At 51.3% G+C, this 23,876-nt stretch overlaps 3 protein-coding genes across 6 annotated transcripts; 2 read left to right on the top strand and 1 right to left on the bottom strand.

Moving 5' to 3' along the window:
- The first annotated feature begins 664 nt into the window (after positions 1–664).
- HINT2 (histidine triad nucleotide binding protein 2) lies at positions 665–2,788 on the top strand. 2 transcript variants are annotated; one of them, XM_028096232.1, is made up of 5 exons: positions 665–784; positions 1,973–2,113; positions 2,210–2,314; positions 2,413–2,485; positions 2,607–2,788. In XM_028096232.1, exons 1-5 carry the CDS (start codon positions 704–706, stop codon positions 2,696–2,698), a joined length of 492 nt encoding a protein of 163 aa, XP_027952033.1. In that variant the 5' UTR covers positions 665–703; the 3' UTR covers positions 2,699–2,788. The 2 variants fall into 2 exon arrangements, with proteins under 2 accessions (XP_027952033.1, XP_027952034.1); XM_028096233.2 differs by having other exon boundaries at positions 2,596–2,683.
- A 50-nt stretch (positions 2,789–2,838) lies between these two features.
- Positions 2,839–5,800, top strand: SPAG8 (sperm associated antigen 8). Of its 2 annotated transcripts, none has more exons than XM_028115251.2 (7): positions 2,839–3,650; positions 3,749–4,457; positions 4,656–4,752; positions 4,945–4,990; positions 5,075–5,189; positions 5,306–5,368; positions 5,481–5,800. In XM_028115251.2, the coding sequence occupies exons 1-7, from the start codon at positions 3,613–3,615 to the stop codon at positions 5,667–5,669; spliced, it is 1,257 nt and encodes a 418-aa protein (XP_027971052.1). In that variant the 5' UTR covers positions 2,839–3,612; the 3' UTR covers positions 5,670–5,800. The 2 variants fall into 2 exon arrangements, with proteins under 2 accessions (XP_027971052.1, XP_027971051.1); XM_028115250.2 differs by having other exon boundaries at positions 4,578–4,752.
- Positions 5,801–5,919: 119 nt separating this feature from the next.
- On the bottom strand, positions 5,920–21,876 carry NPR2 (natriuretic peptide receptor 2). Of its 2 annotated transcripts, none has more exons than XM_088018726.1 (22): positions 21,210–21,876; positions 20,195–20,400; positions 15,175–15,288; positions 14,739–14,874; positions 14,412–14,506; positions 14,058–14,190; positions 13,747–13,831; positions 13,142–13,271; positions 12,905–12,979; positions 12,619–12,696; positions 12,290–12,394; positions 12,121–12,192; positions 10,024–10,183; positions 9,704–9,859; positions 9,457–9,625; positions 9,170–9,316; positions 8,572–8,695; positions 8,312–8,380; positions 6,887–7,061; positions 6,717–6,815; positions 6,352–6,443; positions 5,920–6,221 (listed from the first exon to the last, which is right to left on the bottom strand). In XM_088018726.1, exons 1-22 carry the CDS (start codon positions 21,874–21,876, stop codon positions 6,156–6,158), a joined length of 3,153 nt encoding a protein of 1,050 aa, XP_087874852.1. In that variant the 3' UTR covers positions 5,920–6,155. The 2 variants fall into 2 exon arrangements, with proteins under 2 accessions (XP_087874852.1, XP_027971050.1); XM_028115249.2 differs by having other exon boundaries at positions 13,142–13,262.
- Between the last annotated feature and the right edge of the window lie 2,000 nt (positions 21,877–23,876).

The following is a 23,876-nucleotide window of genomic DNA, read 5'->3' as shown; positions in this document are numbered from 1 at the left end:
GATGAGTAAGTTAAAAATCTCTGAAATGCTTAAGGGGCTGAAATGCCCTTGTAGGGAAGAAGTTGGGTATCTATCCCATCAGTTAAAGAAAGGACCCCGTCCCAGTTCACCTTCAGCCCCATCCGCCTGGCGCCCCCGCCCGGCCCCCCTCTGTGGCCTTGGCCTCCAGGGGTTGCAGTGCTTCCCGGAGCCAGCCAGCGCCGAGCGCCCTCAGAACCCGCCCTCCTCGCGGCCAATGCCGGGAGACGGTCTACGACCTTAGGGGCTCGGTGCCACACCAGTGTGGTGCAGCAGAGCCAACTGGAGGAAAATCCCACCTCGGGTCTCTTAATCCTTCCAATGAGTGAGACACTCTGTTGGCGAAACTACTTAGGGGGCCCAATGGCGAAGGAAACTTCACTCTGACCAGAAGTCGAAGCCAATGGAGTGGAACACTCGCCCTCCAGCTGGCAGAAGCCAATGGGATGAAAAGATTCCGCCTCCAGGGTGGCGGCGGAGCCAGAGGGGTGCACGGCGCCACCCTCTGGGCTAAAGGGCAGCAAGCAGGGGCCCAGGAGCGCGACCAATGGGATGGTAGGGCTCGCTCGCGGCCGCCGGCGGAGCCAATGGCTGCCGCTCGCCGGCTCCGCAGGCAGCCCCACCTCGGGCTGGCTGCGGGGCCGGCGTACCGGCCCGGGGAGAGGTTCGGCGGCTGAGAGGCAAGATGGCGGCAGCCCCGGCGCTGGCTGCCGGGCTGCGCGTGGCGCGCAGGGCGGTGGCGGTGGCGGGGCCGCGGGGGGCACAGGTGAGAAGCGGCCGTAGGCGCGCGGAGGGCGTCCCTCGGGCTCGGCCGCCCTACGGGGTCGGGGGACAGGCGTTCCTACCCCAGGCGCGCGCAGCCCTGCGGCCTCGTGGGGACGGAGCCCGAACGCCGGGCAGGGAACGCCGCCGCCCCTCCCGAGGTGCAAGCTCCGGGGCTGTGCGGTGAGGTCGGGCTGGTGGGCGGCGGCAGCCTCTCGGCGGTGGCCGACGCCCTGCACCGCCTCGGGCGCCGAGGTCGCCACAGGGTCCGTGCATTGGCTGCTGCCTTCCAAGCCTACCTGAAGCCCAGCTGACCGAACGCCTGCTCCGGGCAGCCTCCTCAGCGCCCCCTGCAGGAAATGAGGTTTGTCTTCTCGGAGCCAGTCTCCAGCCTCTGTCAGGCCCCTGGCCTTCTGAGCACAAGCGTTAACCTCTCATCTTCCCCACTTGTCAGAGGGGTCAGCTTCATCCCAGCTCTTTCTCCCACAATGTGACAGCACTGACTTCAGCCTTCTCTGAGCCCCTGGGAAACTGGGGCTTCCCTACCCACAATCCCCTGGGGCTGGGGGTGCTGAGTTCACTTAATTCTTCCCTTCACTGATTTAAGGGACTGGAAGTAAAATTCACAGTAAGAGGTCGGATGTGACACCTAGACGTGCTGTGTCAAACCTAAATAAAATGGGTAACATAGCTTAAAGATCAGGCAACAAGTAATAGAAATTAATGGAAACTTAGTAACAAGGTATGAGTAAATGGGAAGAGCTCCAGTCGTCTCAAAGGTAACACAGACCACGCCCTTTATTTTATATTTGAAGCCAAGAGGAGGGATTTATCTAAGGTAATTCGTTGGTAATAGAAGAACTGGGACCTAAGTTTCCAGTTCTCATCCTGTGTCCTTTCCTCTGAACAGTAACTAAATTTACTAGACACATTAGGAACAGGAATCAATTGCACTGCTGAGTCCTGCATTGTAATACAGCCTTTATCTAACCAAGCTCAGCACTATCTGACCCTACTCTCCACTGCTGATGCTCTGAAATTGAGGAACTTTTCTTTTGGATGAGAACCACAAATAGGTTCTTAGAAGGATGAAGTTAATGACTAACAGAGCCCAGCCTCTGCTAGCCCCGACTCACTCTATGGGAGAGGTAGTGTCAGCCCCCTCCCTTGGGTATGTCTGACCCACCTTCAGATCCGAGGAGCTGCAGGTGTGACTGATGGAAATGAAGTGGCCAAGGCCCAGCAGACAGCTCCTAGGGGAGCAGCTCCAACTGTCTTCTCCCGGATCCTGGATCGAAGTCTCCCAGCTGACATTCTATATGAGGACAAGCAGGTGGGGTGCCCTTAGGACTCATCCCCTTAGGAATTTCTGAGATACCATCAGCCTGTTGAAGTAACATGGTGGCCTCTGGCCTGTCACTACTCCCAGTGTCTCGTATTCCGTGATGTGGCCCCTCAAGCTCCTGTGCACTTCCTGGTCATTCCTAAGAAGCCCATTCCTCGGATTAGCCAGGCTGAGGAAGACGACCAGCAGGTGGGAAGAGCAGGGCCAAGGTTTGGCTTCGGGGGGTGCAGCTAGAGGTTTTGCTCCCTGTGAATGAAGCCACCTGTCTCCAACCCTTTTCCCTGTAGCTTCTAGGACACCTTCTCCTTGTGGCCAAGAAGACAGCAAAGGCTGAAGGCCTGGGAGATGGATACCGACTTGGTGAGTGACTTTTGGCCCTTGAGCCCCTCACGTATAAATTCTCAAAACTACCCCTCAATATGATCTTTAATCTTTGACCTTTTCCATGATCCTGACCCCCTAACCCCAAGCTCTGTTTCAGTGATCAATGATGGGAAGCTGGGCGCACAGTCTGTGTATCATCTGCACATTCATGTACTTGGGGGCCGACAGCTCCAGTGGCCTCCAGGTTGAACCTACCAACTGACCAAGAACCCCAGACCTGGATGCTTGGAGGGTGGGGGAAAGGGACCCTATGATGCTAATAAACTTGCTCTCCCTCGATTTTGGATCACTGTCTTAAATATATAAAGATACCACAAATAGGAAAGAAAACTGATTGAAGATAATCATCTCTCTTGACTATGGTCTGAGTGAGAGACATTAAGGAGGCCCACCATGAAGTTAAAGAAGAAGCATTTGCCTATAGATCTGTGAGTCCTCATGACTAATGGTCCACCTGGATCAAGCTTCTAGAAAAGTAGCAGTAGGAATAAGCTTGTGTGAGTAGGAAGAGACTGAAACCCAGGAGTGAGATTTGCTCAATCCTGGCACTCACTCAGATGCCAAGCCAAGTGCTAAGGGAGTCTGAGAGGAGGATGGTCAATGTGAGGGCCTTTTAATGAAGGAGAAGTAATCACGCCAAAAAAGGCCTCTAGCCTTTGACAGATCCCCATGTCTCACCATTTTGCTTTTGAGTTGTTTGATGTATTTTCAACCTTAAACATTTTTTAAAAAGACTCCCTCCACTTTTGAGAATGAACTAAGGGGAAGTTACTGTTGCCCCTACACAAGCACACCAACTATGCTTTACCCTGATACCCCAGCCCTGTGCTTGTCTCCAACACAACCACCTTAGAAAGCCTCAAAAGAACCATGCTTAAGCGTAGAAGGCAGGGCCCTAGGCCAACGGAACCTTAAAAGCTGGGCTGAGGCGGAACGGAGTCTGAACGGAAAGCAAACTTCCCAGACAGCGGCAGGTTGAAGACTTCCGCCCCGCAGGGAATCCGCCTCCACCCCCACCCAACGCTTCCGCCCAACTCTAGTTCTGCGCAGTCTCCTGGAATTATTTGCCGTCTCTATGGCAACCCGGTAGCTGGTTCCTGAAGATGGAGACCACCGAGTCTACCAAGGGATCGCGGTCTCGGTGAGAGCGGCAGCTTTGGCTGCAGGTGTAAACAAGAAGGGTCAGCGGACTTACTGGGCTGCGCTTTTGACGACTTTGACGCATTCACTTTCTTTTAGATCTTTGGACATACAGCCTGATGCTGGAGGGCTCCCGTCGGCTTCAGAACCGTTTCCTTCGGATGGCCGTCCTGGGTCGGTCCTGGCAGCCGCCACCACTGCAGCTGCAGCCGCCTCCACCGCCAAAACCGATGCGTTATCTACGAAGACCCTAGCGCGCTACTCTGAGCCGAGCGTTCTCCTGGACCGCTCCTCTGACAGTCTTCCTGAGGAGCCCTGCACTGGAGCCGGCTTTACCCACAAGACAGGCCATAGGAGACTTGGCTTTGAGCCTGTCTATGTTTCCCGTTTCACCCAGGATCCCTGTACTACAAATGACCTTAGCTCTAGTCCTGGCCCTGTTCCTGGCTCCGGTTCTGGTCCTGGCCATGGCTGTGGCCCTGGCTGTGACTCTGGTGGAGGCACTGGTCCTGGTTCTGGCCCTGGTCCTGCCACTGACTCTGGGCCTGGTCCAGACGGTGGCCATGACCCTGAGCTCAGCCCCTCCAATCTCCCAAGCTTCAGAAACCTCAGGGCAGAGCTGACCCCTAATTATGCCTCCTGGAATCGCTGCCACTGGGAACCTCGGAAACAACCCTGGAAATTTTTGCAAGTCTCAGAACCTGGTGCTCGAGGGCAATGGAAGACCCCCCAGGTTGAAGGGAACTGTAAGGTTCTCAGTGAAACATTGCCACGGGGCCACTGCCTTCTCTACAACTGGGAGGAGGAGGTATTAAGGTTTTGACCTGCTCCCTTTTCCTGAAGACTGCCCCCCAGTTTCCTGGGGGAGGCAGTAGTTTATGATGAGGGTGGGTACCATAAAGGATATCACTCAACTTGGGGCCCACAGAGAGCCACCAACCACCTGGATCAAGTTCCAAGTATGCAGGATGGCTCTGAGAGTTTCTTCTTCCGACATGGACACCAGGGACTGCTGACCCTGCAGCTACAGTCACCCATGTCCTTCAGCACCACCCAGAAAGACTCATACCAGCCCCCACGAAACTACTATCAGCCAATTCGAGGTGGGAAGCATGAGAGAAGCATGAGCCCATTAGAGAAAAGAGAGAGGAAGGAATTTCTAGTAGGACTATGGATTGTCCAATGGGTATAAGGGTAAAACCCCATGATTTTCCTTCCTTTTCTCACATTTTTTTCTTCTGGGCCTGCTTCTTAACCAGACTCCCCCACTCTCTCCCCTCCCTGCCCTCCCACAGGAAAGCGTGAAGCCATGGTGGAGATGCTCCTGCGCCATCAGATCTGGTGAGAGGCCAGGGGAAGGGTAAAGGGGAGGGGGAAGACAAAAATCTGGGAAGAATGGCTCTGATGCCCCCCAGGACTGTATAGTAAAGAGGTGCAGGCAGAGCAGGAACCCACAAGGAATCACTTTGAGGTCGAGTCTGTGACACACCATGACTACCGAAAGGAGCTGGTACCTGCCGGGCCTCCTGCCCCAACCAAGGTGAGAGCTTATCCCATCCCACTTGTACAGCTGGGCTCTAATGGGCTGTGGGAAAGTAGCAGAGGTTAAGAGAGGGAGATTCAAACCAAGAGCTTTTCGGGTTTTCTCCCTTACAGCCTCACGACTACCGTCAGGAGCAGCCTGAAACCTTCTGGATGCAGAGGGCACCACAGCTGCCGGTGTGTGAGGGTGTTGGGAGTGGGCGGGGGCGGGGGGAGAAGGCGAGGAAGAGGCTGTTCGGTTGCAGCTTGGCGCAGAGCAGGGTCTGTGCTCATTCTGGCCCTCCTCCAGGGTGTCAGTAACATCAAGACACTGGACACGCCATTCCGGAAGAACTGCAGTTTCTCGACACCAGTGCCTTTGTCTCTGGGGCAGCCTTTGCCCTATGAACCTGAGAATTATTCCCACCAACTGGGAGAAATATCTTCCCTTGCCTGTCAGGGAGAACAGGGTGGTGAAATGCGCAGAACCACTATCTAAGGACTGAGGAGGGAAGAGGGATGTGGAATATGGAATCTATTTCCATCTGTACTGGAGAGGTGGGAAGGAAGTACATTCTGTCTGTACTTGGTGAAGGGGCTTTCCATAAAGGGTTCTCTCTTGTCCTGAGATTGCAGTTTCAGTGATTCTAGGCGTTACCATGTTCACACCTCATCACCTTTCCTTGGACTTGCCCCTAACCCAGACTCTGACACCATGACATTTTTTGTTGTTTTATATTTGGCCAAAATATTCTGGTTTAGATACAGATATTTACAGAAGGTAAGGAAGAAGGGGACCAGGCCAGAGCGAGGCAGGTATATGTACAAGGCTGAGCTGCAAAGAGCAACAACTTCCATATAAGGTCGGGGTTTGTGCACGTTGGTTTCCATCTTACATGACAATGTCCATTTCTGGTGTGTGGAGAGATGGTGACCACCCAGGTCCCAGCAGCAGGAGACTGTCTGATTTGGGAAGAAGTAGGGTTTACAGGAGTCCAGGGGGTCCTTTCTGCTCTCCTAGGAGCCAGTAAGTTCGCATCTTTCCTTTTCCCTAGAAGTGGGGGAGTGAAGATAATTCAAATTCTTTGATGTTATTCTCTTTATCTCTCTCTTTTCCCCATGGTCCCCATAATTGCTTTCATCCTCCCTTTCCATGACCCCTCCCCATGGCCTGCCATCACCTTCATCTCCACATCCCCCCGAAGCTCTAGCTGGAAGCATCCTAGCTCATCCAGGGCATCCTTGGTGGTAGAGGAGACATGGATCTTCAGGGCTGGGGGTGGGAGGAGGTTGCAGGGATGGTGGGAAGATGAATCAAAGAAAAGACAAGAGAAGAATTGGCGGTACCGGAGAGAGCTTTACCAAACCACCACCCCTCAGGAGGCTCTCAGTCTTCCCAGGGCATGCACTAGAACCAAAATATGTCCAAGGATGGAGCAGTCAGGAACTGTGGTCTCTCAGATTGAGAGATTTGGAGGAACTCTGAAAAGAAGAAAAGGACAACACACATTGAGGCTGAGGCTGGGCTTGAGGGCTCATGTTTTACCTTGACCATTAGACTCCATGCGGGAAGCAGTGTTCACCGTGTCTCCGAAAAGACAATAGCGGGGCATCTTCAGGCCAACAACCCCAGCACAGACGGGCCCTAGGAGAAGAAACAGGTTGGGAGAGCCTGGGAAAAGCAGACATGAGGGCTGGAGTGAGAGTCAGCCTTACCCGTGTGGACCCCTATGCGTAGCCTCAGCTGGTCATGGGGTCGGTGGCGGATGCGGAAGGAAGAAACTGCATCCAGTAATGCTAGGGCCATACGAGCAATTTCTGGGGCATGGCGTTGACCATTTCGGCCTGGGAGGCCAGACACCACCATGTAGGCATCTCCAATCGTTTCTACCTGATTGAGATGGGGATGAAAATGTCACCTCTATGTGGATCAGTGGGAATGGGGAAGCATAGAAGGAGATAAGCTGAACACCACTATGAGTCATCCTAACAGCCTGGGAGGCCAGAACATTGACTAGAAAGTAAGTGCCATGGTCCTGAGAATTGGCAGAGGGGGGAAGAGGGAGAGGTGCAGTTAAGGGAATCTTTAAATCCTCCTACCCCACCCCTGTACCTGGCGAACACTCAGTAAACATTTGCTGAATGAATGGATACCCTGTCTACAACAACACATGGACAAAGAGGTTCTGCTGTCAGGAAATGGGAAGCAAGAAAACAGGGCACAGAGGCTAGTGAGGAGGGCAGGCAGGCCCATTGAACTAGGCCTCAGACAGCCTGAACTGTGCGAGGTACGAAAGCAACCGCTTGGCTTTGTTAATTGTGCTGAAGCTATACAAAAGAATGGCCTATTTTTAGGAACCAGACACTGAACCGTTTAGGGATAAAGGGGCACCGTGCCTGCAACTTACTCTCAAATAGTCCAGAAAATAATTACATAGATATATAGATTTTTTTTAATAAAGCAAGTGGGGTAAAATATAAATAACTGGTGAATCTGGTAAAGGGTTTATGGGAGTTCTATGTTATAGTAATAACAGACACGGTAGAGTAAGTCCAAAGGAAAGAGACAGGAATAGTATTATCTGTGCAATGTGCGCTTTACACAATAAATCTATTATTCCCAACTTATAGGTAAAATATCTGAGGTTCAAGGAGCTTTCCAGTTACTTGCCCAAGGCCACACAATTAGTCACAAAATCAACACCTAAATCCCAATGGTTTTTACTCTGAAGTACAATAAAGCCCACTCTGTGCCAACTCAAGGACGTAACAAAAAGGTAGCATGTCCCTCACCCTAATAAATCATTCTGTACCTACATCCCATATGATTCTTCCGTGTCTAGAAGGGATGGAGAGATGAGAAAAGATGGAGAGGCTGTGTTTATACTCCTAGGCAAAAAGTGGTGGATAGGGGCTAAATCCTGTGATGGTTCTGATCAGGGCAGCCTAAGATTCACAAGAAATCAGACTGAAAGATACAATAAGAGGGCCAGAGCCTCATTTGTCTACAAAGGGACCCCAGTACTAGGGTGCTGGAGACCCAGGAGGGCAAACTGACCATCGAGTGGGGTAAGGCATGTAGGGTTCAGGGAGATTGGGTTTTCAAGGTGGTCTCAGGAGAAGGATAGCCCCAGCTCTCACCTTGTAGACGTCAAAGTTGTCAATTATGGCATCAAAGCAGGTATACAGGTCATTGAGAAGTGTCACCACCTAACAAGGATGGGAAAGTAGAGCCCCTGAGACTTGAGCCTAACTTTTTAAGAATTCTTAACCCATAAGCCCTAACAAAATATGGGAACTCCAGAACAAATGAATCTCCCCTACTATCAAGGCTCCCTATGCCCCAACAAAGCTCCCCCAGATCCCTATCCCGCCCCCTACTTCTCATTTCTGGTTCTCACCTGCATGGGGGTGCTCTCTGCTGACAAAGCTGTGAAGCCAACAATGTCACTGAAGTAGATGGTAACACTGTCAAAGGCCTCAGCCTGTACAGTCTCTCCCCGTTTTAACTGCTCTGCCACTGAACTAGGAAGCAAGGGCCAAACTCAGAGAGAGAGGATGGGTGGAGGAGAGAGGAAAGGAGTGTATGGCTGGCGCAGAGATGCATTATAACATGAAAGCTAAGCCGGGTAGAAGAGAAGGAAGGTGACTAGGACTAGCTCAAGGTAAAGTACTTAAGTGGTGGGGGGTTGGAAGGGGACCCCTAGGGATGGGGGCTAAGTGTCTCAAGTTGGGAGTGTTCTACATCCACCTGCTAGAGCAAAGGCATGGTAGAGCCGTGTCCTAAAAAGAAGGGTTGCAAAGCCAAGAAGAAGGCAGCATAGCTCATTCGGAGACAGAATGAAAACACACAGTCTATAGCCAGAAAGGCTCACTGTGTCAAGGTGAAACAAAACAGGGTTCTAAGAGTTGGGAGGTGAGTTCTCAGGAGCTTGATCTGGGAGAACCCAATAGAGTAGAATACTAAAGGAAAATCTGGGAAGGTGACCAAAGTCTCACTGGGGTAGAATTTGGTAGAGCAGAGCTTCAGCCTTGCGTTTCTCCTCCAGATAGGCCTGTGTGCGCTCCTCCACCAGCTTCTCCAGGTTATTGGCATACTGCTCCATGCGCAACAGCAGGTTGTCCAATATGCTCGTGCCGCCCTCCCTGGAGGGAGGCCAGGATATGGTACCTGCTCCCAGACTCTCAAGACTCCCAGGACTTCCTACCCAACCCACCCTCTTGGCCCCACCAGCCCCACCTCATCCACCAAGACTGAGAGCCCCCACCCCTTAGTGCCCTCTCACTTGTTAAAGCGGCGAATGAAGCCCTTAATTTGTCCAAAGTCTGGCCGCTCAGCTGGTTCCTGGGCCCAACATCGCTCCATCAGCAATACTAACTCTTCATTCAGTTGGGTCCGGTCAATGCTTGGCCGGAAATATGGCCGCTGACCATTTCGGACCTTTTGGACAATCTCTGAGGGTGATAAACGCTTTGGATGAAGAATAGGGTCCCCCAGGTAGAGGAGTCTATGGGCAGTAGATTGACTCTCACCTTTGGGGCTGAGGTCCAGGCCCTCCAAGTAGAAAGGGCCACTGCGAAGTGCTATCTCCTGTAAGATGATCCCAAAGCTATAGACATCAGCCTTCTGCATGCCTGTGGTTGGCAGTGGGTTCCCACCGAGCAGTTCTGGGGCAGTCCACAGCTTCTCTGAAAAGAGGGAACAGGCTGGCCAGGTCCTCAAAAAGAGTATCCCCAAGCCCATAATGCTCCCCATATTACTGTCATTCCATCTCCCTCTCCCACCCTCCCTAGGTGGAAATGATCAAGGCCAGAGGAGAAATATAAAAGGAGGTTGTGGGGGAAGGCCTCACTGGCATAGAGGGCGTGGCTGTCATCGGGTTCAGCAGTTGAACGGAAGCTGGCCAGGCCATAGTCTGTGATTTTGAGCACAAAACGACTATCCACCACACAGTTGGAGGACTTGAGACTCCCATGGGATGCAATAATGCTGTTATGGAGAAAGGCCATGCCCTGCAGGATACAGATCAAGTCATGGGTTTGGATTATATCTGGCTTAAGATACCCCCCTCTCCATGAGATGGGCATTAGCTAGCTGTCTAAAGATCTCTGGACCATAAAAACAATAAGCTACTTTTGGAAGGCATCCTTTACAGTAAGTTTCTACCCAAAGAAGCAGGCAGAATAGGAGAGTCATCCCTTCTTGGTACCATAAACAGTATATTGGCACCATGGCACCAGGGACAGGAGAAATGTTTAAGGGGAGAGACAAGGGGAGGACTGGAAAGGGCAGTCTTCTAAGTAGTAAACAGAACTATGAGGGTGAACTCCGAAAACGATATGTCTGACATCCATGATGGCCTCAAATATATGGCCACTACTTGGGAAGACATGGCTAGAGACCCAGGTATCAAGAGTACCTAGATGCACCAAGGAAGACTAGCCAGTTGTAAACTTTAACATATAGCCATGTGTAGGCAGGCAAGTCAGGATGGAGGAGGAAAGCCATCTACTGGAGAGGATGCTAGGCCAGAGAGAAAGTGGAAAAAATAGTAAATTAGTAAAGCCCTGGACAAGGGACAAAAGTGGGAGACGGCTGCCAAGCCAATGCAGAGCCAGAGGAGAAAAACCTTTGCCTATGAGGGACTATCAGGCAGGTCCCAAGAAGGCAGAGTGGTGCTTCCCAAAATGAAACCCTGGGAGCCCGCCCAAATCATTCAGGTGGAACAGAAAAAGGATGCAGTGATCTGTATGCTAACCAAAACACCTCTGTCTAAAGGTGTTTAGCTCTGGACGTAAAAAATCGTTAACTCTAGTCTCTGTGAACTCCTCCCTTTTTATTCCTTTTGATATCAACAAAACCTTTGGGAATCACCAAATTTGTGAATACAGAAAGCATTAGGCTTCTGGCTTTTTTCTAAATCACTTTTCCATCAAATCATGGTACTCTCTAGAGTCCTGTTTTTCTTATATTTATCATCACAGTCAGCCACCACATCAACTTTACCTAATATTTTATCTCACTTGATGGCAAATTTTCACACACACACACAAAATTTTTTAAATAACCTCATGAGAATTAAACAGAAAAGCCAAAGCCAGCTTCAAGTGTGGTACAAGTGATCCACTAGGCTAGCTCACTGGCTATAAGAATTGCTCTAAACACTTGTCCAATCCATGCACGATTCAAACTCATACCTCTGCAAAGCCATACACCACTGGGTCACCTGAAAATAGCTAAAAACTAATATATGGGAAGATACCAAAGGTCTAGTATAATTTTCCTTCATTTCTCTTAGTTTTACTAGTAAATGTTCTTTTTTTTAATTTCAGTTTTTCTGGAAAAAAAAAAGCAGCTATGCCAAATATTGGTCAGAAAATAAATGATGAGGAAAAAGTAGGAGAGAATTATGTTCGGAGACCCCATTCATCTTTTTCCTGCTGAGAAATCTTAATATAAACTCTTGGAGGTTTAAAAAAAAAAAGATGATGGTGAGAGATCGGAGATGTCTAGGGCAGGATGACAAAAACTCTTTACAAGTACAGGACTCTTTGTGGCAGATAAATCTCCCCCGATTAAAAACTCCAGATCCTTCACCCATTATTACCCAACCATAGGAATAAGGGGAACTGGAGAGAACAGCACTTTCACCGGACTGGAAGGAGAAATTGAAAGCAAAGATCAAGAAACAAAGGCATTTCAGGGGCGCCTGGGTGGCTCGGTCAGTTAAGCATCTGCCTTCAGCTCAGGCCATGATGCCGGGGTCCCGGGATGGAGCCCCACATCAGGCTCCCTGCTCGGCGGGGAGTCTCTCTCTCCCTCTGCCCCTCCCCGCCCCATTCGTGCACATGTGCGTGCTCTCTCTCTCTCTAATAAATAAATAAAACCTTAAAAAAAGAAAGGCATTTTAAAGCAAATGAACTCTTATGGAAGAGCAGGGAAGACTCACCTTAACAAGGTCATTAATGAGAGAATAACGAAACATCCAGTCCAAGTTGATGCTGTCATTTTCCAGAATGTCCTGGTAGTGACATGGGATAGATTATATGACTACCCTAGTCCCACTAGCGATCACGTGCTTATCTCCCCTATCCCTAGAATCTCCACTTTTCCCTTACCTGTAAACTCCCCCGAGGACAATACTCGGTCACGATGCAAATGTTGGGGGGGTCAATGCAGGCACCGATGAAGCGAGTGAGGTGGTTGAACTGAACATCTCTCATCTAAGAACAACAACAAAAGGTGGGAAAAGAAAAAAGAATTGAAGGAAATCAAAAATCAGATACAGAAATAAAGCACTGCATGACAGGACCTTTCTCTTAAGTGTACCTACAACTTAAAACCCCTCATAAATAAGCCCTTGCCTCCCTAGCCAATTTTACTATTCCCCTCTCCTCTTCTCCCTCCCTATGTACCCCTCACCCTTAACCCATACAACATTACATACGTGTTTGAGCTCAAACAGAACCTGCCGGGTCAGCTCAATGCGCTTCTTATTCACATGTTTGATGGCGACAACATTTCCCTGATGGTGGGAGTGAAAGGGGAAAAGGGAAGTTAGTATCAGGAGTTCCCGGGTGCTAGGAAATCCTGGAGAAGGGTGGGAACATCCAGGAGCTCAGCTAGACATAGAAAGGAAGGTTATGAGGGGCAGAGGTTCATGGCAAGAGGTGACATATGGGGATGAGAGAGGATGAAATGATGGGGACCAGAACAAGCGGATGACTGTTCACCTTGAAGTGACCGGTGTTGGCAAAGATCTGGTATTTCCCATGGGCTGTCATGAGCGAGCCGTAACTGGATCCCCGCTGGGGCCAAGGGCAACATGGAGGCGGAAGGATGAAAGGAACATTAGATGATGGTGGCAGTGCAAGGGCTATCATTACAAGCCAATGTGCTGGGAAAGGTCCAGGGTACGAAAGGACAGGCACTCAGAGGGAAGCAGAGGGACAGCTGAGACCAGAGCTCACCAGCGACAGTGTGAGACGACTGCCTGCACCTTTATGATATCGTTCTGAATTGCCAAATTGCAGTTCTTCCCAGCGAATGCGCCACAACATGCTAGCCAGCTCCTTCTCCAGCATCAGCTTTCTGTAAGGACTGCACACCTCAGTTGACTGGCAAGCCCGATCCTACCACCCCGGGAGCCAACAGTGGGGTTGTGGGGGGCTTCCCTGCAGCACCAGAAGCTGCAACCATCACACTCGAGGTGGGACTCAGTGCAGGACTGCCTCAGGAGGATGCATTCTCTCTCTACACGGGGGATATGTGCCCTGTGCTCATTTGAAAACACAGAGGCTGAAGGTAAAAGTTCTTTCTTAAAATGGTACCATTCATGGAAAATTCACCTTTGCCCTTAGAAGACCCCACGCGAAACCTATCCTTAGGACACCCAGGCTTGGACCAAAAGTGGGAAAACAACACCTAGGCTAAAAGCTTAACGAGAAAAGGCTAGAGAGGAAGACGTTAGGCCTAAGAGACAGCCATCAAACTAAGAGTCCCGCTAACCCCCAGAAGGCCTGAGCGGTGGGAGGGAGGGAAGGGGGTAGAGGTCAGTAGGAAGCCCAGAACTCACCGGAAAATGAGGAAGCTGGAAACACCAAACATGATGAAGGTGATTCCTGTTCCCAGCGCCACAATGGCCAGAGTTGAAAGTGGAGCTGAAGGAGAGAGGGGACCCTGAGAAACACTGTGTGGAGTTGTGGATGGGGAGGGGGCGGTGCTCAGGGTGTAGGGAGCAGACAGACTCCTTGAGGGAAAGGAGTGGGAGGAAGGGGTCTACAAGTAGAGGGGGAAACAGAGCTAAGGGTGGGGGGTCACGGAGAGGAGATGAAAGGATGGGAGTTAGGGGAAGAAGGGTGACTCCCAGCCCCCGCACACACCCACTTTTATCACAGGATGGGTCGTCCAAGTCAAAGGCACAGGGGGGATTGTCCAAGGGGGGGGCCCCCTTCACCCAGGGAATAGGCCGTCCTGTCCACCAAATCTGCTTCTCGGCTCCTGAGTAGTGGGCTGCAGGCTGTGAGGAAGGAGAAAACTGGGCCCACAGGCCTGCTCCCACCAGCCTCTCCCCCAAACGCCCCGCTATTTGGCTGCTTTTCTCCCCAGCCTACCACCCACCCTGGACAGAGCTCCAGCAAACAAGTCCCTGCCTCTAGTACCTTTGATTCTGCCCCACCGAACCCTTGAAAGCTAGATATTCAGGGACCACAGTCTCCTCCCTGCCTCCTCCCCCGTTACCTGGAAGTCCCCAGAATCCAGGTCTCCCATGGCCCACAGGACAAAGTCAGTCTCTCGGTCATTGTTCTTGTCCATAACAACCAGTCCAGTTACACCTAAGATAGAAAAGAGCAGCCCTTACTTTGAGATCTACCCTTTCCTGTGCCCCGATTCCTCCAATTACCTCAGATCCCTCCCCGCCCCTGGTCTTAATACATGTCCACCTCCACCATGTTCTCTGACCCCTCCTAACTCTTCCTCTGCCCCTGGCGTCTATATTTTCTTCTGCCTACTCCGCTCCCAGGCCCGACAGCAGCGCTCCGGCCCCCGCCTGACCCTCTCCATTACCATGGTATCTTCGTCCCTGCATCTTCTCCACAATTCGAAGTCCATCTTCCCGGGTGCCTCCCTCCTGGATTGTCTCGTTCAGGACTTCAGCGTACAGCAGGATCCCATCGTAGAAGCAGCCAGCAATGAGGTTCATCTAGGGGTGGCAACTTCAGTAGGGGTCTCCAAATGTCCTGCCAGGCCCCTCCCCAGCCCCCTTTCCCGTCTCTGGGGTCTCCTTCTACCGCTTCTCTCTCTTCTGGTTTGCTTCCTTCCCTCCTCTCATTCCTAAAGTGCCATCCCTACCTCCACTGGACAGAAGAACAGAAGGAAAAAGCCTGGATGACAGCAGACAGTCCCCAAATTGGGCTGGCTCCGAGGCCAAGGCTTGATGCTGAGTTAGAAGAGCCTTTCCTCAAAGCCTGGCCCGACTCTCAGGAAAGAGAGATCTACTTACCAGGGAGGGGGCCAGCTCCACACCAAAATCTTCCCGGGCTCTTATCAGCAGACGATTCTGGAATTCCTGATACTCAGGATTTGGGGGTTCTCGGTAAGTGATCACCAATACTGTCTGTACCAACAGCACATGGGGAGAGTGAACAGGATTCAAGATAGGCATTGGGGAAGAGAGGAAGCAGGGCAGGGAGCTCGGTGAAATATTCATGATACAAAATATACACAGATGAGTCTGAAGGCTGCAAGGACACTAAGCTCTGTGTTGTGCATGCACCTGTGCGTGTGAGGTCCGTGTGGTGTATGTTTACTACATCTGGGAAGAGGGGAGTGGCACTCCACCACGAAAAGTGCACGGTTCTGGGAAGGTGGAGCCTGGGAAATAGAGATATCAGCTCCAAACCTGTCCCCTTGTCTTCCCTGTCCCCTCCCTTCCAGCCACAGCACTCACAGCTGCTCTGTCCCATCCTTTCTGGGGACCTACTCACTGTCAAGGACAACACGGATCAACAGCTCCTCTCTGACATGTTAATTACTGTTAATGTGATCAGTAACGTGTTGATATTTTCCTCTGGGCCACTTGGACACAGTGCCTCCACCCAGTGAATTAAACAGATTTCAGGACACCTGAGGGAAACACTTGGAGACAATGAGCCTATCAGTGAAAAGTTGTGGGCCCATTCACTGAACATGTGTGGAACACCCACCCTAAGCAGCACTGTCCCGCATACGGGCATGGTCCTATACGTCACTAATAGACATGTGTCACAGAGAAAACATATAGTCACATGCCCACACACATTTCATAGCTAGGCAAATGACACACGTGACCTCAGCCAGGCCCACATCACTGGCCTTGGGTCAGCGCATCTCTGTCTCTCTCTGGGATGCCCTCCTGGCGCCCACTGACCTCACACATTTCCCCTTCCTTTGCTGATGGACATACTGGCCTCTGTCTACACCTCAGGCCTGCACAGCGACTGAGACCAGCCTTTGCCTTGGATGGGAAGCTGGCATCGCAACTTCAGGGCAAGACTTCATTCAGATCAATGCATTTTGTGAAATGTAGATTAAAATCTACCCACTTCTACCAGTTTTGTTCATTCCTGTCACTGAAAGTACATGTGGACTTGGAGATACTAGATAAATCACATATATGTGATTTACTTTGTATCAATTCATTCTAGGTAGGAAATAATAAAGTTGATCTCTAATATGTATTCATTACATTAGACTAGCGTTTGCTTCGTAACGTAATTATTCTTACTGGAGCATTTGGGTCCTTGATCACACGCTTGTAATACTCTCCCACCCTCAGGTATAACTTAAAAGGAGAAGGGGTCTGAGGATGGGGTTGGAAGGGTTTGTTCAGTAACACCTATTTCAAGAATAAAAGAAAAATAGAAGGGTAGGATATTGTTGACAAACAATGTTAAAAAATCAGTAAAAGAGCCCAAAAAGATCGTGCTTAACACAATTTATATCTCAATATAAAGGCTGATAACAGGTTTTTAATGCTTTTTAGACACTTCATAATTCTCTAGGCTTCTCAGTTTGCTAGACTAGCAGTTCTCAAACTTTTTGATTTCATGACCCCCCTTTACACTACTAAAAATTACTGAGGACCACAAAGAGCTTTTGATTACATGGATTATATCTATCAATCTTTACATTTTAGAAATTAAAACTGACAAGTTTTTAGAACACAAGAATACACAAGGACACCTTCTCCAGCTGCCAGGCTGACAAGAGCATCACATGTCATGTAGCCTCTGGAAAACTCCACTGTACAATCGCGGAGGGATAAGAGTGAGGAGGCAAATAAACATCTTAGTATTATGTTTTAAATAGTTTTGACCTCATGGTCCTTCTGAGAGGATTTCAGAGGCCCCCAGGGTTCCAAGACCACATTTTGAAAACTGCTATGCTAGACTGTTTTTGCTGTGGTTACTAGCTATGTAAAAAAAGGAAAAAAAAAGAAGAACCTCCAAAGAATTTCTGTGCTTGCTCAGGGCTACATAGAGAGAAGAAGGTAAAGGTAAGTAATGGTGGCCCTTTTCACAGTGGACCCCAGGTGAGAAGAAAAATAAGCAAAGGCTGCCAAAAACGTGTTTAGCCATCCTTTGCTTACTTAGTTCTATTGTATCCACTTAGTCTTCCCTGTCCTGGCTGATCACCTTGGTTTATGGCACCTGCTAGCCCTACCCCTCTGTAAACGAATTCCTAGTCCTCTCCCCACTTCTCCCCAACACGCACCTTAATGCAGTTCAGTAAGTCCGTGCTAGGCACGTAGAATACAAAACTGAGCATGATCACGCAGCTATGGCTTAATGAGAGAAAAATCATATCAATATACTTAATTTCAGAGCCCTCTCCTCCCAGTAGGCCAGGTATCTCTGGGGTAAGGGCTCTCTGCTCTTTCATCCTTGGTTGGAGCTGACCACTCAACTTCCCTCACGCCCTGCCCTGCTTCAGCATTGGAACAGGATAAGTGGCTTTTCCAGAGAACACCTCGTTACCCCCTTACCTTCACCCCGCCCCAAAGCCTTGATTCCCCCCTCAGCATATTCTTGATTGCTGATTCCCCCCTTCTCTTGTGTCCTAGCAAAATCTCCTTATGTTTTTCTATCTGAATAATGCCTGTAGTGAGTGGGAAAACTGAGAATTAATTTATCTGTCAGCTGACTAGATCTCATTTCCCCCACCCGAAGTGCTGGGGCCCCTTGACTGGTAGGAATTCCCAGATGAGAAAGAAAGGTATTCCTTCCACAAAAAAAAAAAAAAAAAAAAAAATACAGCCCAAAAGGCTCTGGAGTCATCCCATTCAGGAGCATCATAGAGATCTTCCTCGACCACACTAGCTGAAGTACAATTCCCTCGTTATTCCCTTCACATGAGAGGCTTTGGTTTTGTTTTGTTTTGATCTTTGTTTTTTGTGGGTTTTTTAAGTAACACTCATCGCAAGTTGCCCTATGTTTGTATTTATTTGCTTATTTAGTGTCTGTCCATCCTATTAAATGTAAGTTCCAGGCAAGGACTACATCTATTACATTCTCCACTGTATACCAGAACCTAGCAGAGTGACCGGGACATAACACGTACTCGATAGATACTAATAGAATGAGTCAATCTTCAAATGAATCAAATATCGACTGAATAATGTGGTAAATTCTACAGGAGACAGAGTTAAGCACAGAACAGGAAATTCAGCCCAACCTGGGGATTCGAGAATTGTTTCCTCAAAGGGAAAATAACTCATCTGAGTCTTAGAGAATACGCATACATTATCCAGACAGACAAAGGTGAGAAGGTTGTTTCAGGCAAAAGTTATAGCATAAACGAAACCCGTCCTGCCACTGCCCATGTTCAAGTGTGACAGTCACGGACTCAGACCCAGACTTGTCATTCACAGTCAGATACAACCAAATATATAATGACAGCCACATAAAACTTTACTCATTGGAGATGATGACCACCAAAGTCCAGCCCTCATACACATCTACTGAATTTCAGACTCAAAGAATCCCAGGTGAAAAGACCTTAAAGTTATCCCATAGGCCACCTCAAATCCTTTTCAGGAAAAGGAGGGATATGGATAAATAAATAAGAAACACATATAGGGGCGCCTGGGTGGCTCAGTTGTTAAGCGTCTGCCTTCGGCTCAGGTCATGATCCCAGGGTCCTGGGATCGAGCCCCACATCAGGCTCCCTGCTCCGCGGGAAGCCTGCTTCTCCCTCTCCCACTCCCCCTGCTTGTGTTCCCTCTCTCATGTGTCTCTCTCTGTCAAATAAATAAGATCTTAAAAAAAAAAGAAACACATAAACATAAATTAGTGAAAAATTGGTGAGAGAATCAGGGAACAGTTCATGGGTGTGATTTGGGATGAGGGAAGGAAGAGCGTTCCAGAAAAAAAAGGAGCAAAGAGCACAAAGGCAAGAGGCCGGGAGGCCCAGGGGTTGGGGAACTGAGAGAGGTCTGGTTGGCTGGAGTACAGGGTATGAGGGGCACCAGGAGGCAAGACTGAAAAACTGAGCTGAACACAGTCTGTAGAAGGTCTGAAATGTCATGATAAGGAGTCAGGACTTTATTCTGTAGAAAGTAAGTCATTGACAGTTTTGAGCAGAGGAGTGAAATGAACAGAGTCATGTCAATTACCCCTACAAATTATTTCGTAAATTCATTTCTTTGCATTCCTACTATTGCCAGTGGCGTTGGAGCCCACATCACCTCACCCTATTTGAGACCCAAGTACTCCTCTCCTAATCCAACCTGAATTCTGTCTCTGTATTTCTCTTTGCAAAAAAATCTCAAGGACCCCACATTCAAGTCCAGGTACCTTAATCTTAGGTTCAGCGCTCTCCTTAATTTGATTATATCTCTGCAACATTATTTCCTATATCTGCTTCAAACCAACCCTTCTTTCTTGGCAGGTCAGTATCTTCTTGGTCCCCCAAATATGCCCATTCCTATCTTTTTCTCTTTGCTCAGGCTGCCTGGATCCTGTCTCCCACTCAGACTAGAAATATGACATCTACGTTTCAAGTCACAACAGATTCTTATTCCTTTATAAAAAGGCTCTCCTAAACCCAGCTGACATTGATTCTCCCTCCTCTGAACCCCCTGAAGTTCTTAGTGTCTGTTCCAGGACACATAATCATTTTCTTTCACAGACTTGTAGTTAACTGTACCACAATCATGCCTTGCTTATCCAGAAAGGATGAAAGTCCTCTCAGGGTCTGGGACCAGGTCTTTTCTAGAACTTTCCTCCCTCACAGTATAGTCTACTAATGGGACTTTAGGAGGGCATTCCGGGATCTTGGGGGGTAGCGCTGACACTCAGAAGAGTCACAAAAGTGGAGAAGTAAGAAAGAGCGATATGAAACTCAAAAAACCTCTGTTCGTTTCCCTCCTTGTAGCTCATAATTCCTGCCCTGTTCCCGGGGTTTCTGTGGGTCTTACGAGAGACAGAGAATCTTCAAAGAAGCTCCTCTTCCCCCTCCTCCAAGTTTGGCTCAAATGATACCTGAAAGGCCTCTCTGAGGGCCTGGGCCTGTTCCCGGGTGCGATTGTCTTGCCAGGGCCGGCCTGTTGAGCGTGTGGGGCCGGCACGGAGACTCTCCCCAAAGACGTCCAGGTAAAAGAAGACATAATCCCCATTGGTCAGGTTCTCCCTCTGGGCCTGAAGAAGGATCTCATGCAGCATCTCCAGAGGGCCACAGATATACACGACTGGGAACAGGTACAAGACAGAGGGGCATTCTGAGAAAGGATCCGGTCCCCACACAGCCCCCTCTCTGAACCATCTGCATTTCCATCTTTAGCAAGGAAGAGAGTGCCCTAACCTATCAACCACCCAACATATGCTCCCCATTCCTCCCCCTTGAAGTCTATGTCATAAGTACCCTGGGGCCTTATGGACCATCTGGCAGAGGTCAGAGTCTGACTCCAGACCCCAGAGGAAGGGAGCTATCAGCTTTAAGCCCCTCCTCTTCCCAGAGCTCTGCTTGTTGCCCCACACCCAGCCCTCCTCACTGCCCCACTCTGCCCTGCTTTTGCCTAGGCTCAAAGGCACTGACTTGCTCAGAATTTCTCTCAGTGTCAGCTTTACCCCGTCTTTCCCAAACAAATCTGCTGAACCCCAAAGTTCATTTATGGAGTCCTCACGATTTTTCTGCCACCAAGGGCTCTTGGTGCCCCAGTCTAATAAGTCTCTGCTCACAGATGGATACGCATTCACTACTCCAGGGCACTCGTTTCATATTGCTCCCCAAATTCAATTTCCGCCCAATCCCACATTCTTCCCTGACACAGGATTCGCTTCTCATTCTACCTGAAATCTTATCCCTGGTTTATATCTGCCTGTGCCATCCACGGGCTCCCCTAATACAACGCCCTCACCTTCGTCACAGGTGCTCTGTCCACAGGTGCCTCTTGACCCCAACCACCACGTCCATCCACCATTTATTTCCCAATGCTGAGCTCCAGGGATGCGGCGCCCCTCCTCCCCCTGACCCTAAGATAGCCTGGGCCACACTCACTGCGCCCGTTGGCCCGGATGAAGTGGGTGGCCTGCTCAGGGCCCCCCGGCTCACGGGCATACACCTGGTGCTGCACACTGAGGTTGCTGCCCTGCAGGGCCTCAAAGACGCCCTCGATGGTGAAGTAGTGAGGCCGGTCATCTGTGCGAGCGTCCAGATACAGCAAGGCAGCGCGGGCAGTCCAATTGAAGTGCCCGTGTAATGTCACCACAAACTCACCCAGCTTGGGAGCAGAGGGGCCAGTGCGCACCAGGGTACGATAATGCTCACTCTTAGCTGCGAAACCAGATGCCACGGCACCCGCAGTCAGCAGGGGAAGACGCCAGTGTGAGGCAAAGCGGGCCACGGAGGCAGCAGGGTACACGCAACCGGGGCCCAACAGAAGATCGGGGTCATGGTACAGCTTGAGGTCCACAGCGCGCAGCGGTGCCAGGTACTCAGAGCAGGCGCCATCTAGTTCGGAGCTGACAAACCGGAGGTCCACGGGCAGTGCCCGGCCCAGCGCCTCCACCGCCAGGGCCACAGCAGGACCCACCCGGGGCCAGGCCCAGGCGTAGCTCAGGTTGTGTTCTGGCAGCACCACCGCCAGTGTCAGGTTCCGCGCCCCGGGAGGACGCACCCCACCTGCCAGGGCCGCCACCAACAGCAGGAGTGATGGCAGTGCCATGGGGAGAAAGCAGCAGCCCCGCCACCCCCAGACCCCGGCGCCACTCTGGCCTCCAGGGGAGGCACAAGCACCACCCAGCCCGGAACCTGGGGGGAAGATGGCCAGGAAGAGACGTGCGGAGCAGCTAGGTAGGCTGGGGTACAGAAAGTGGTGGGGACGGGAGAGGAGGAGATGGGAGGAAGCCCCAGAGGTAGAGGTAGGGGGTGGGTCTACCAGCCTGGGGCAAGGACTGAGGGCTGAGTAGGGTGGCAGGAAAAGGGAGGGACCAAGGGGGCCTGCGACAGGGATGGGGACAGTGGGAGGTGAAGGAGCCTGATAAAGCTGAGAAGGAAAGGGGGATCCGAGACTGGGATGGGGTGGGGGTGGGGGGGAGGCTGGTACAAAGAAAAGGCCCGGGGGTACCTCGCCGCTGAAGGGGCTAGGAGGGCTGAGAGCCGCGAAAAGGTGGACCAAGGGGGTAAGGTGGGAGGGGGCCCGCGCCGCGGAAGGACTGGGACCATGGGCGGGCGGGGAGCGAAGCGAGGCCTGGGCCGGAGGAGAGGGAAAGGCAGGGGTGAATCTCCCTGTGAAGCCTTCTCCTGAAGCTCCTGCTTGGACTAACGGGCCCAGGGCGCTGGTCCCATCCGGAGCTGCGGCGGCCCCGCCCGTGTCCCAGCTCCTCTCTGCTCCGCTCCTCCTGGGCCCGCGCGGCCGGCGCTGCCCGGCGCTTCCTCCCGCCCCCCGCCTGGGCCCCCAGGCGCGCCGCTCGTCCAGGTCAGGTCGCCGCGGCCGGGCCCGTCTCCGCTCGCTGCGCCGGCGGCGGCGGCCGAGTGTGACTCCCCGGGCAGGCCGCCCACGCCCGCCCCCGCCCCGCGCCTTCCCCGCCCCCGCGGCCCCTCCTCCTCCCCCTCCGGCCCCACCCTCCGGCGCCTGCTGTCTCCCCCCACCCCCTTCCCTGGCGCCCAGGGACATCCCAGGTCTCATACCCACGCAGTGACAACTCGGGGGCTTCGCGCAAGGGCCTCTCAGGCCGGCGAGGTTCCTGGGCGTCCTCTCACTTTAAGGGCCTACCCCTGTCTCCCCCAAGCCCCTGGCCCACTCCGCCACCCTCTGCCCATCTTGCACAGTGCCACGAGCCCAGAACTTCTCCCCACTCGCATATCCTGCTGTTCCTAAGGTCCCCTCCCTACTCCCCTGAGTCCCTCCAACACTCCAGTCTCCAGGAAGCAGTCAGGAATCCCCACATATTTGGTATCCTCACTAGTCCTCCACCTAGTAAACCATAGCACACTTCCCATTGCAGGAACCTCTCACTCCCTCACCAGGAAGACATGCCTGCTACCTGGAAGACTGGCCCCTCCAGGACCAAGGGACTCCGATGACTGATTTTTTCCTGAGTCCTTACAAAGTCCATGGGTGGGTCTCCTTCTTCCTTAGAACTCAACCCTCCAACCTCCCTCTTCCTTCCCCATGCTCCCTTCTGTAGTCTCCCAAGTCCTCAGAGGCCCTCCATAGCCTGCTAGGCCTCTAGGACACCATCTGCTCCAGGGACCCAGGCCAGGAACAGTCTCTCCTCTTTTGTCTCCCTGCACAGCCCAGGCTTGCACCTGGTAACAGCTCATGGACTGACTAAGCAGAACATTCCCCCCTGGCAATGGAAGCCCATTGTATCCCCCTTGGGTTCCATCCTGCTCCCAAGCCTCCAACCTAGAAGGCTCTCCCCAGATACCCCATATCTGGCATGCCAATCTGATCCCGAGAACAGCTTATGAGGGATGATATCATGGTTGCTGGGAGGGACTGCTATGGGACCTTGGGGAGTTTCTCTCAAATGGTCATAAAGGAGATGCATATAAGTCCATTCTCCTCCCCCTCCTGAGAGCCACAGTTTGTCTCCCCCCTTCAAGCCTCTCCTCCAGAAATCACAGTGCCAAGAAGCTGAGAGCTCCAAAAGTAGAGGGAGGGGTGTAGGTGTGCAGGGAGAGAGGAGGGGCCTAGTTTCTCTGAGATGAAGGCGACAC

Source organism: Eumetopias jubatus, unplaced genomic scaffold (assembly GCF_037043125.1).
Source record: "Eumetopias jubatus isolate StellerSeaLion01/CBP00866 unplaced genomic scaffold, mEumJub1_p1.0 scaffold_15, whole genome shotgun sequence".
NCBI lineage: Eukaryota > Metazoa > Chordata > Mammalia > Carnivora > Otariidae > Eumetopias > Eumetopias jubatus.
The sequence above is the reverse complement of the archived record's forward strand: the minus strand, read 5'-3'. Positions and strand labels throughout refer to the sequence as shown.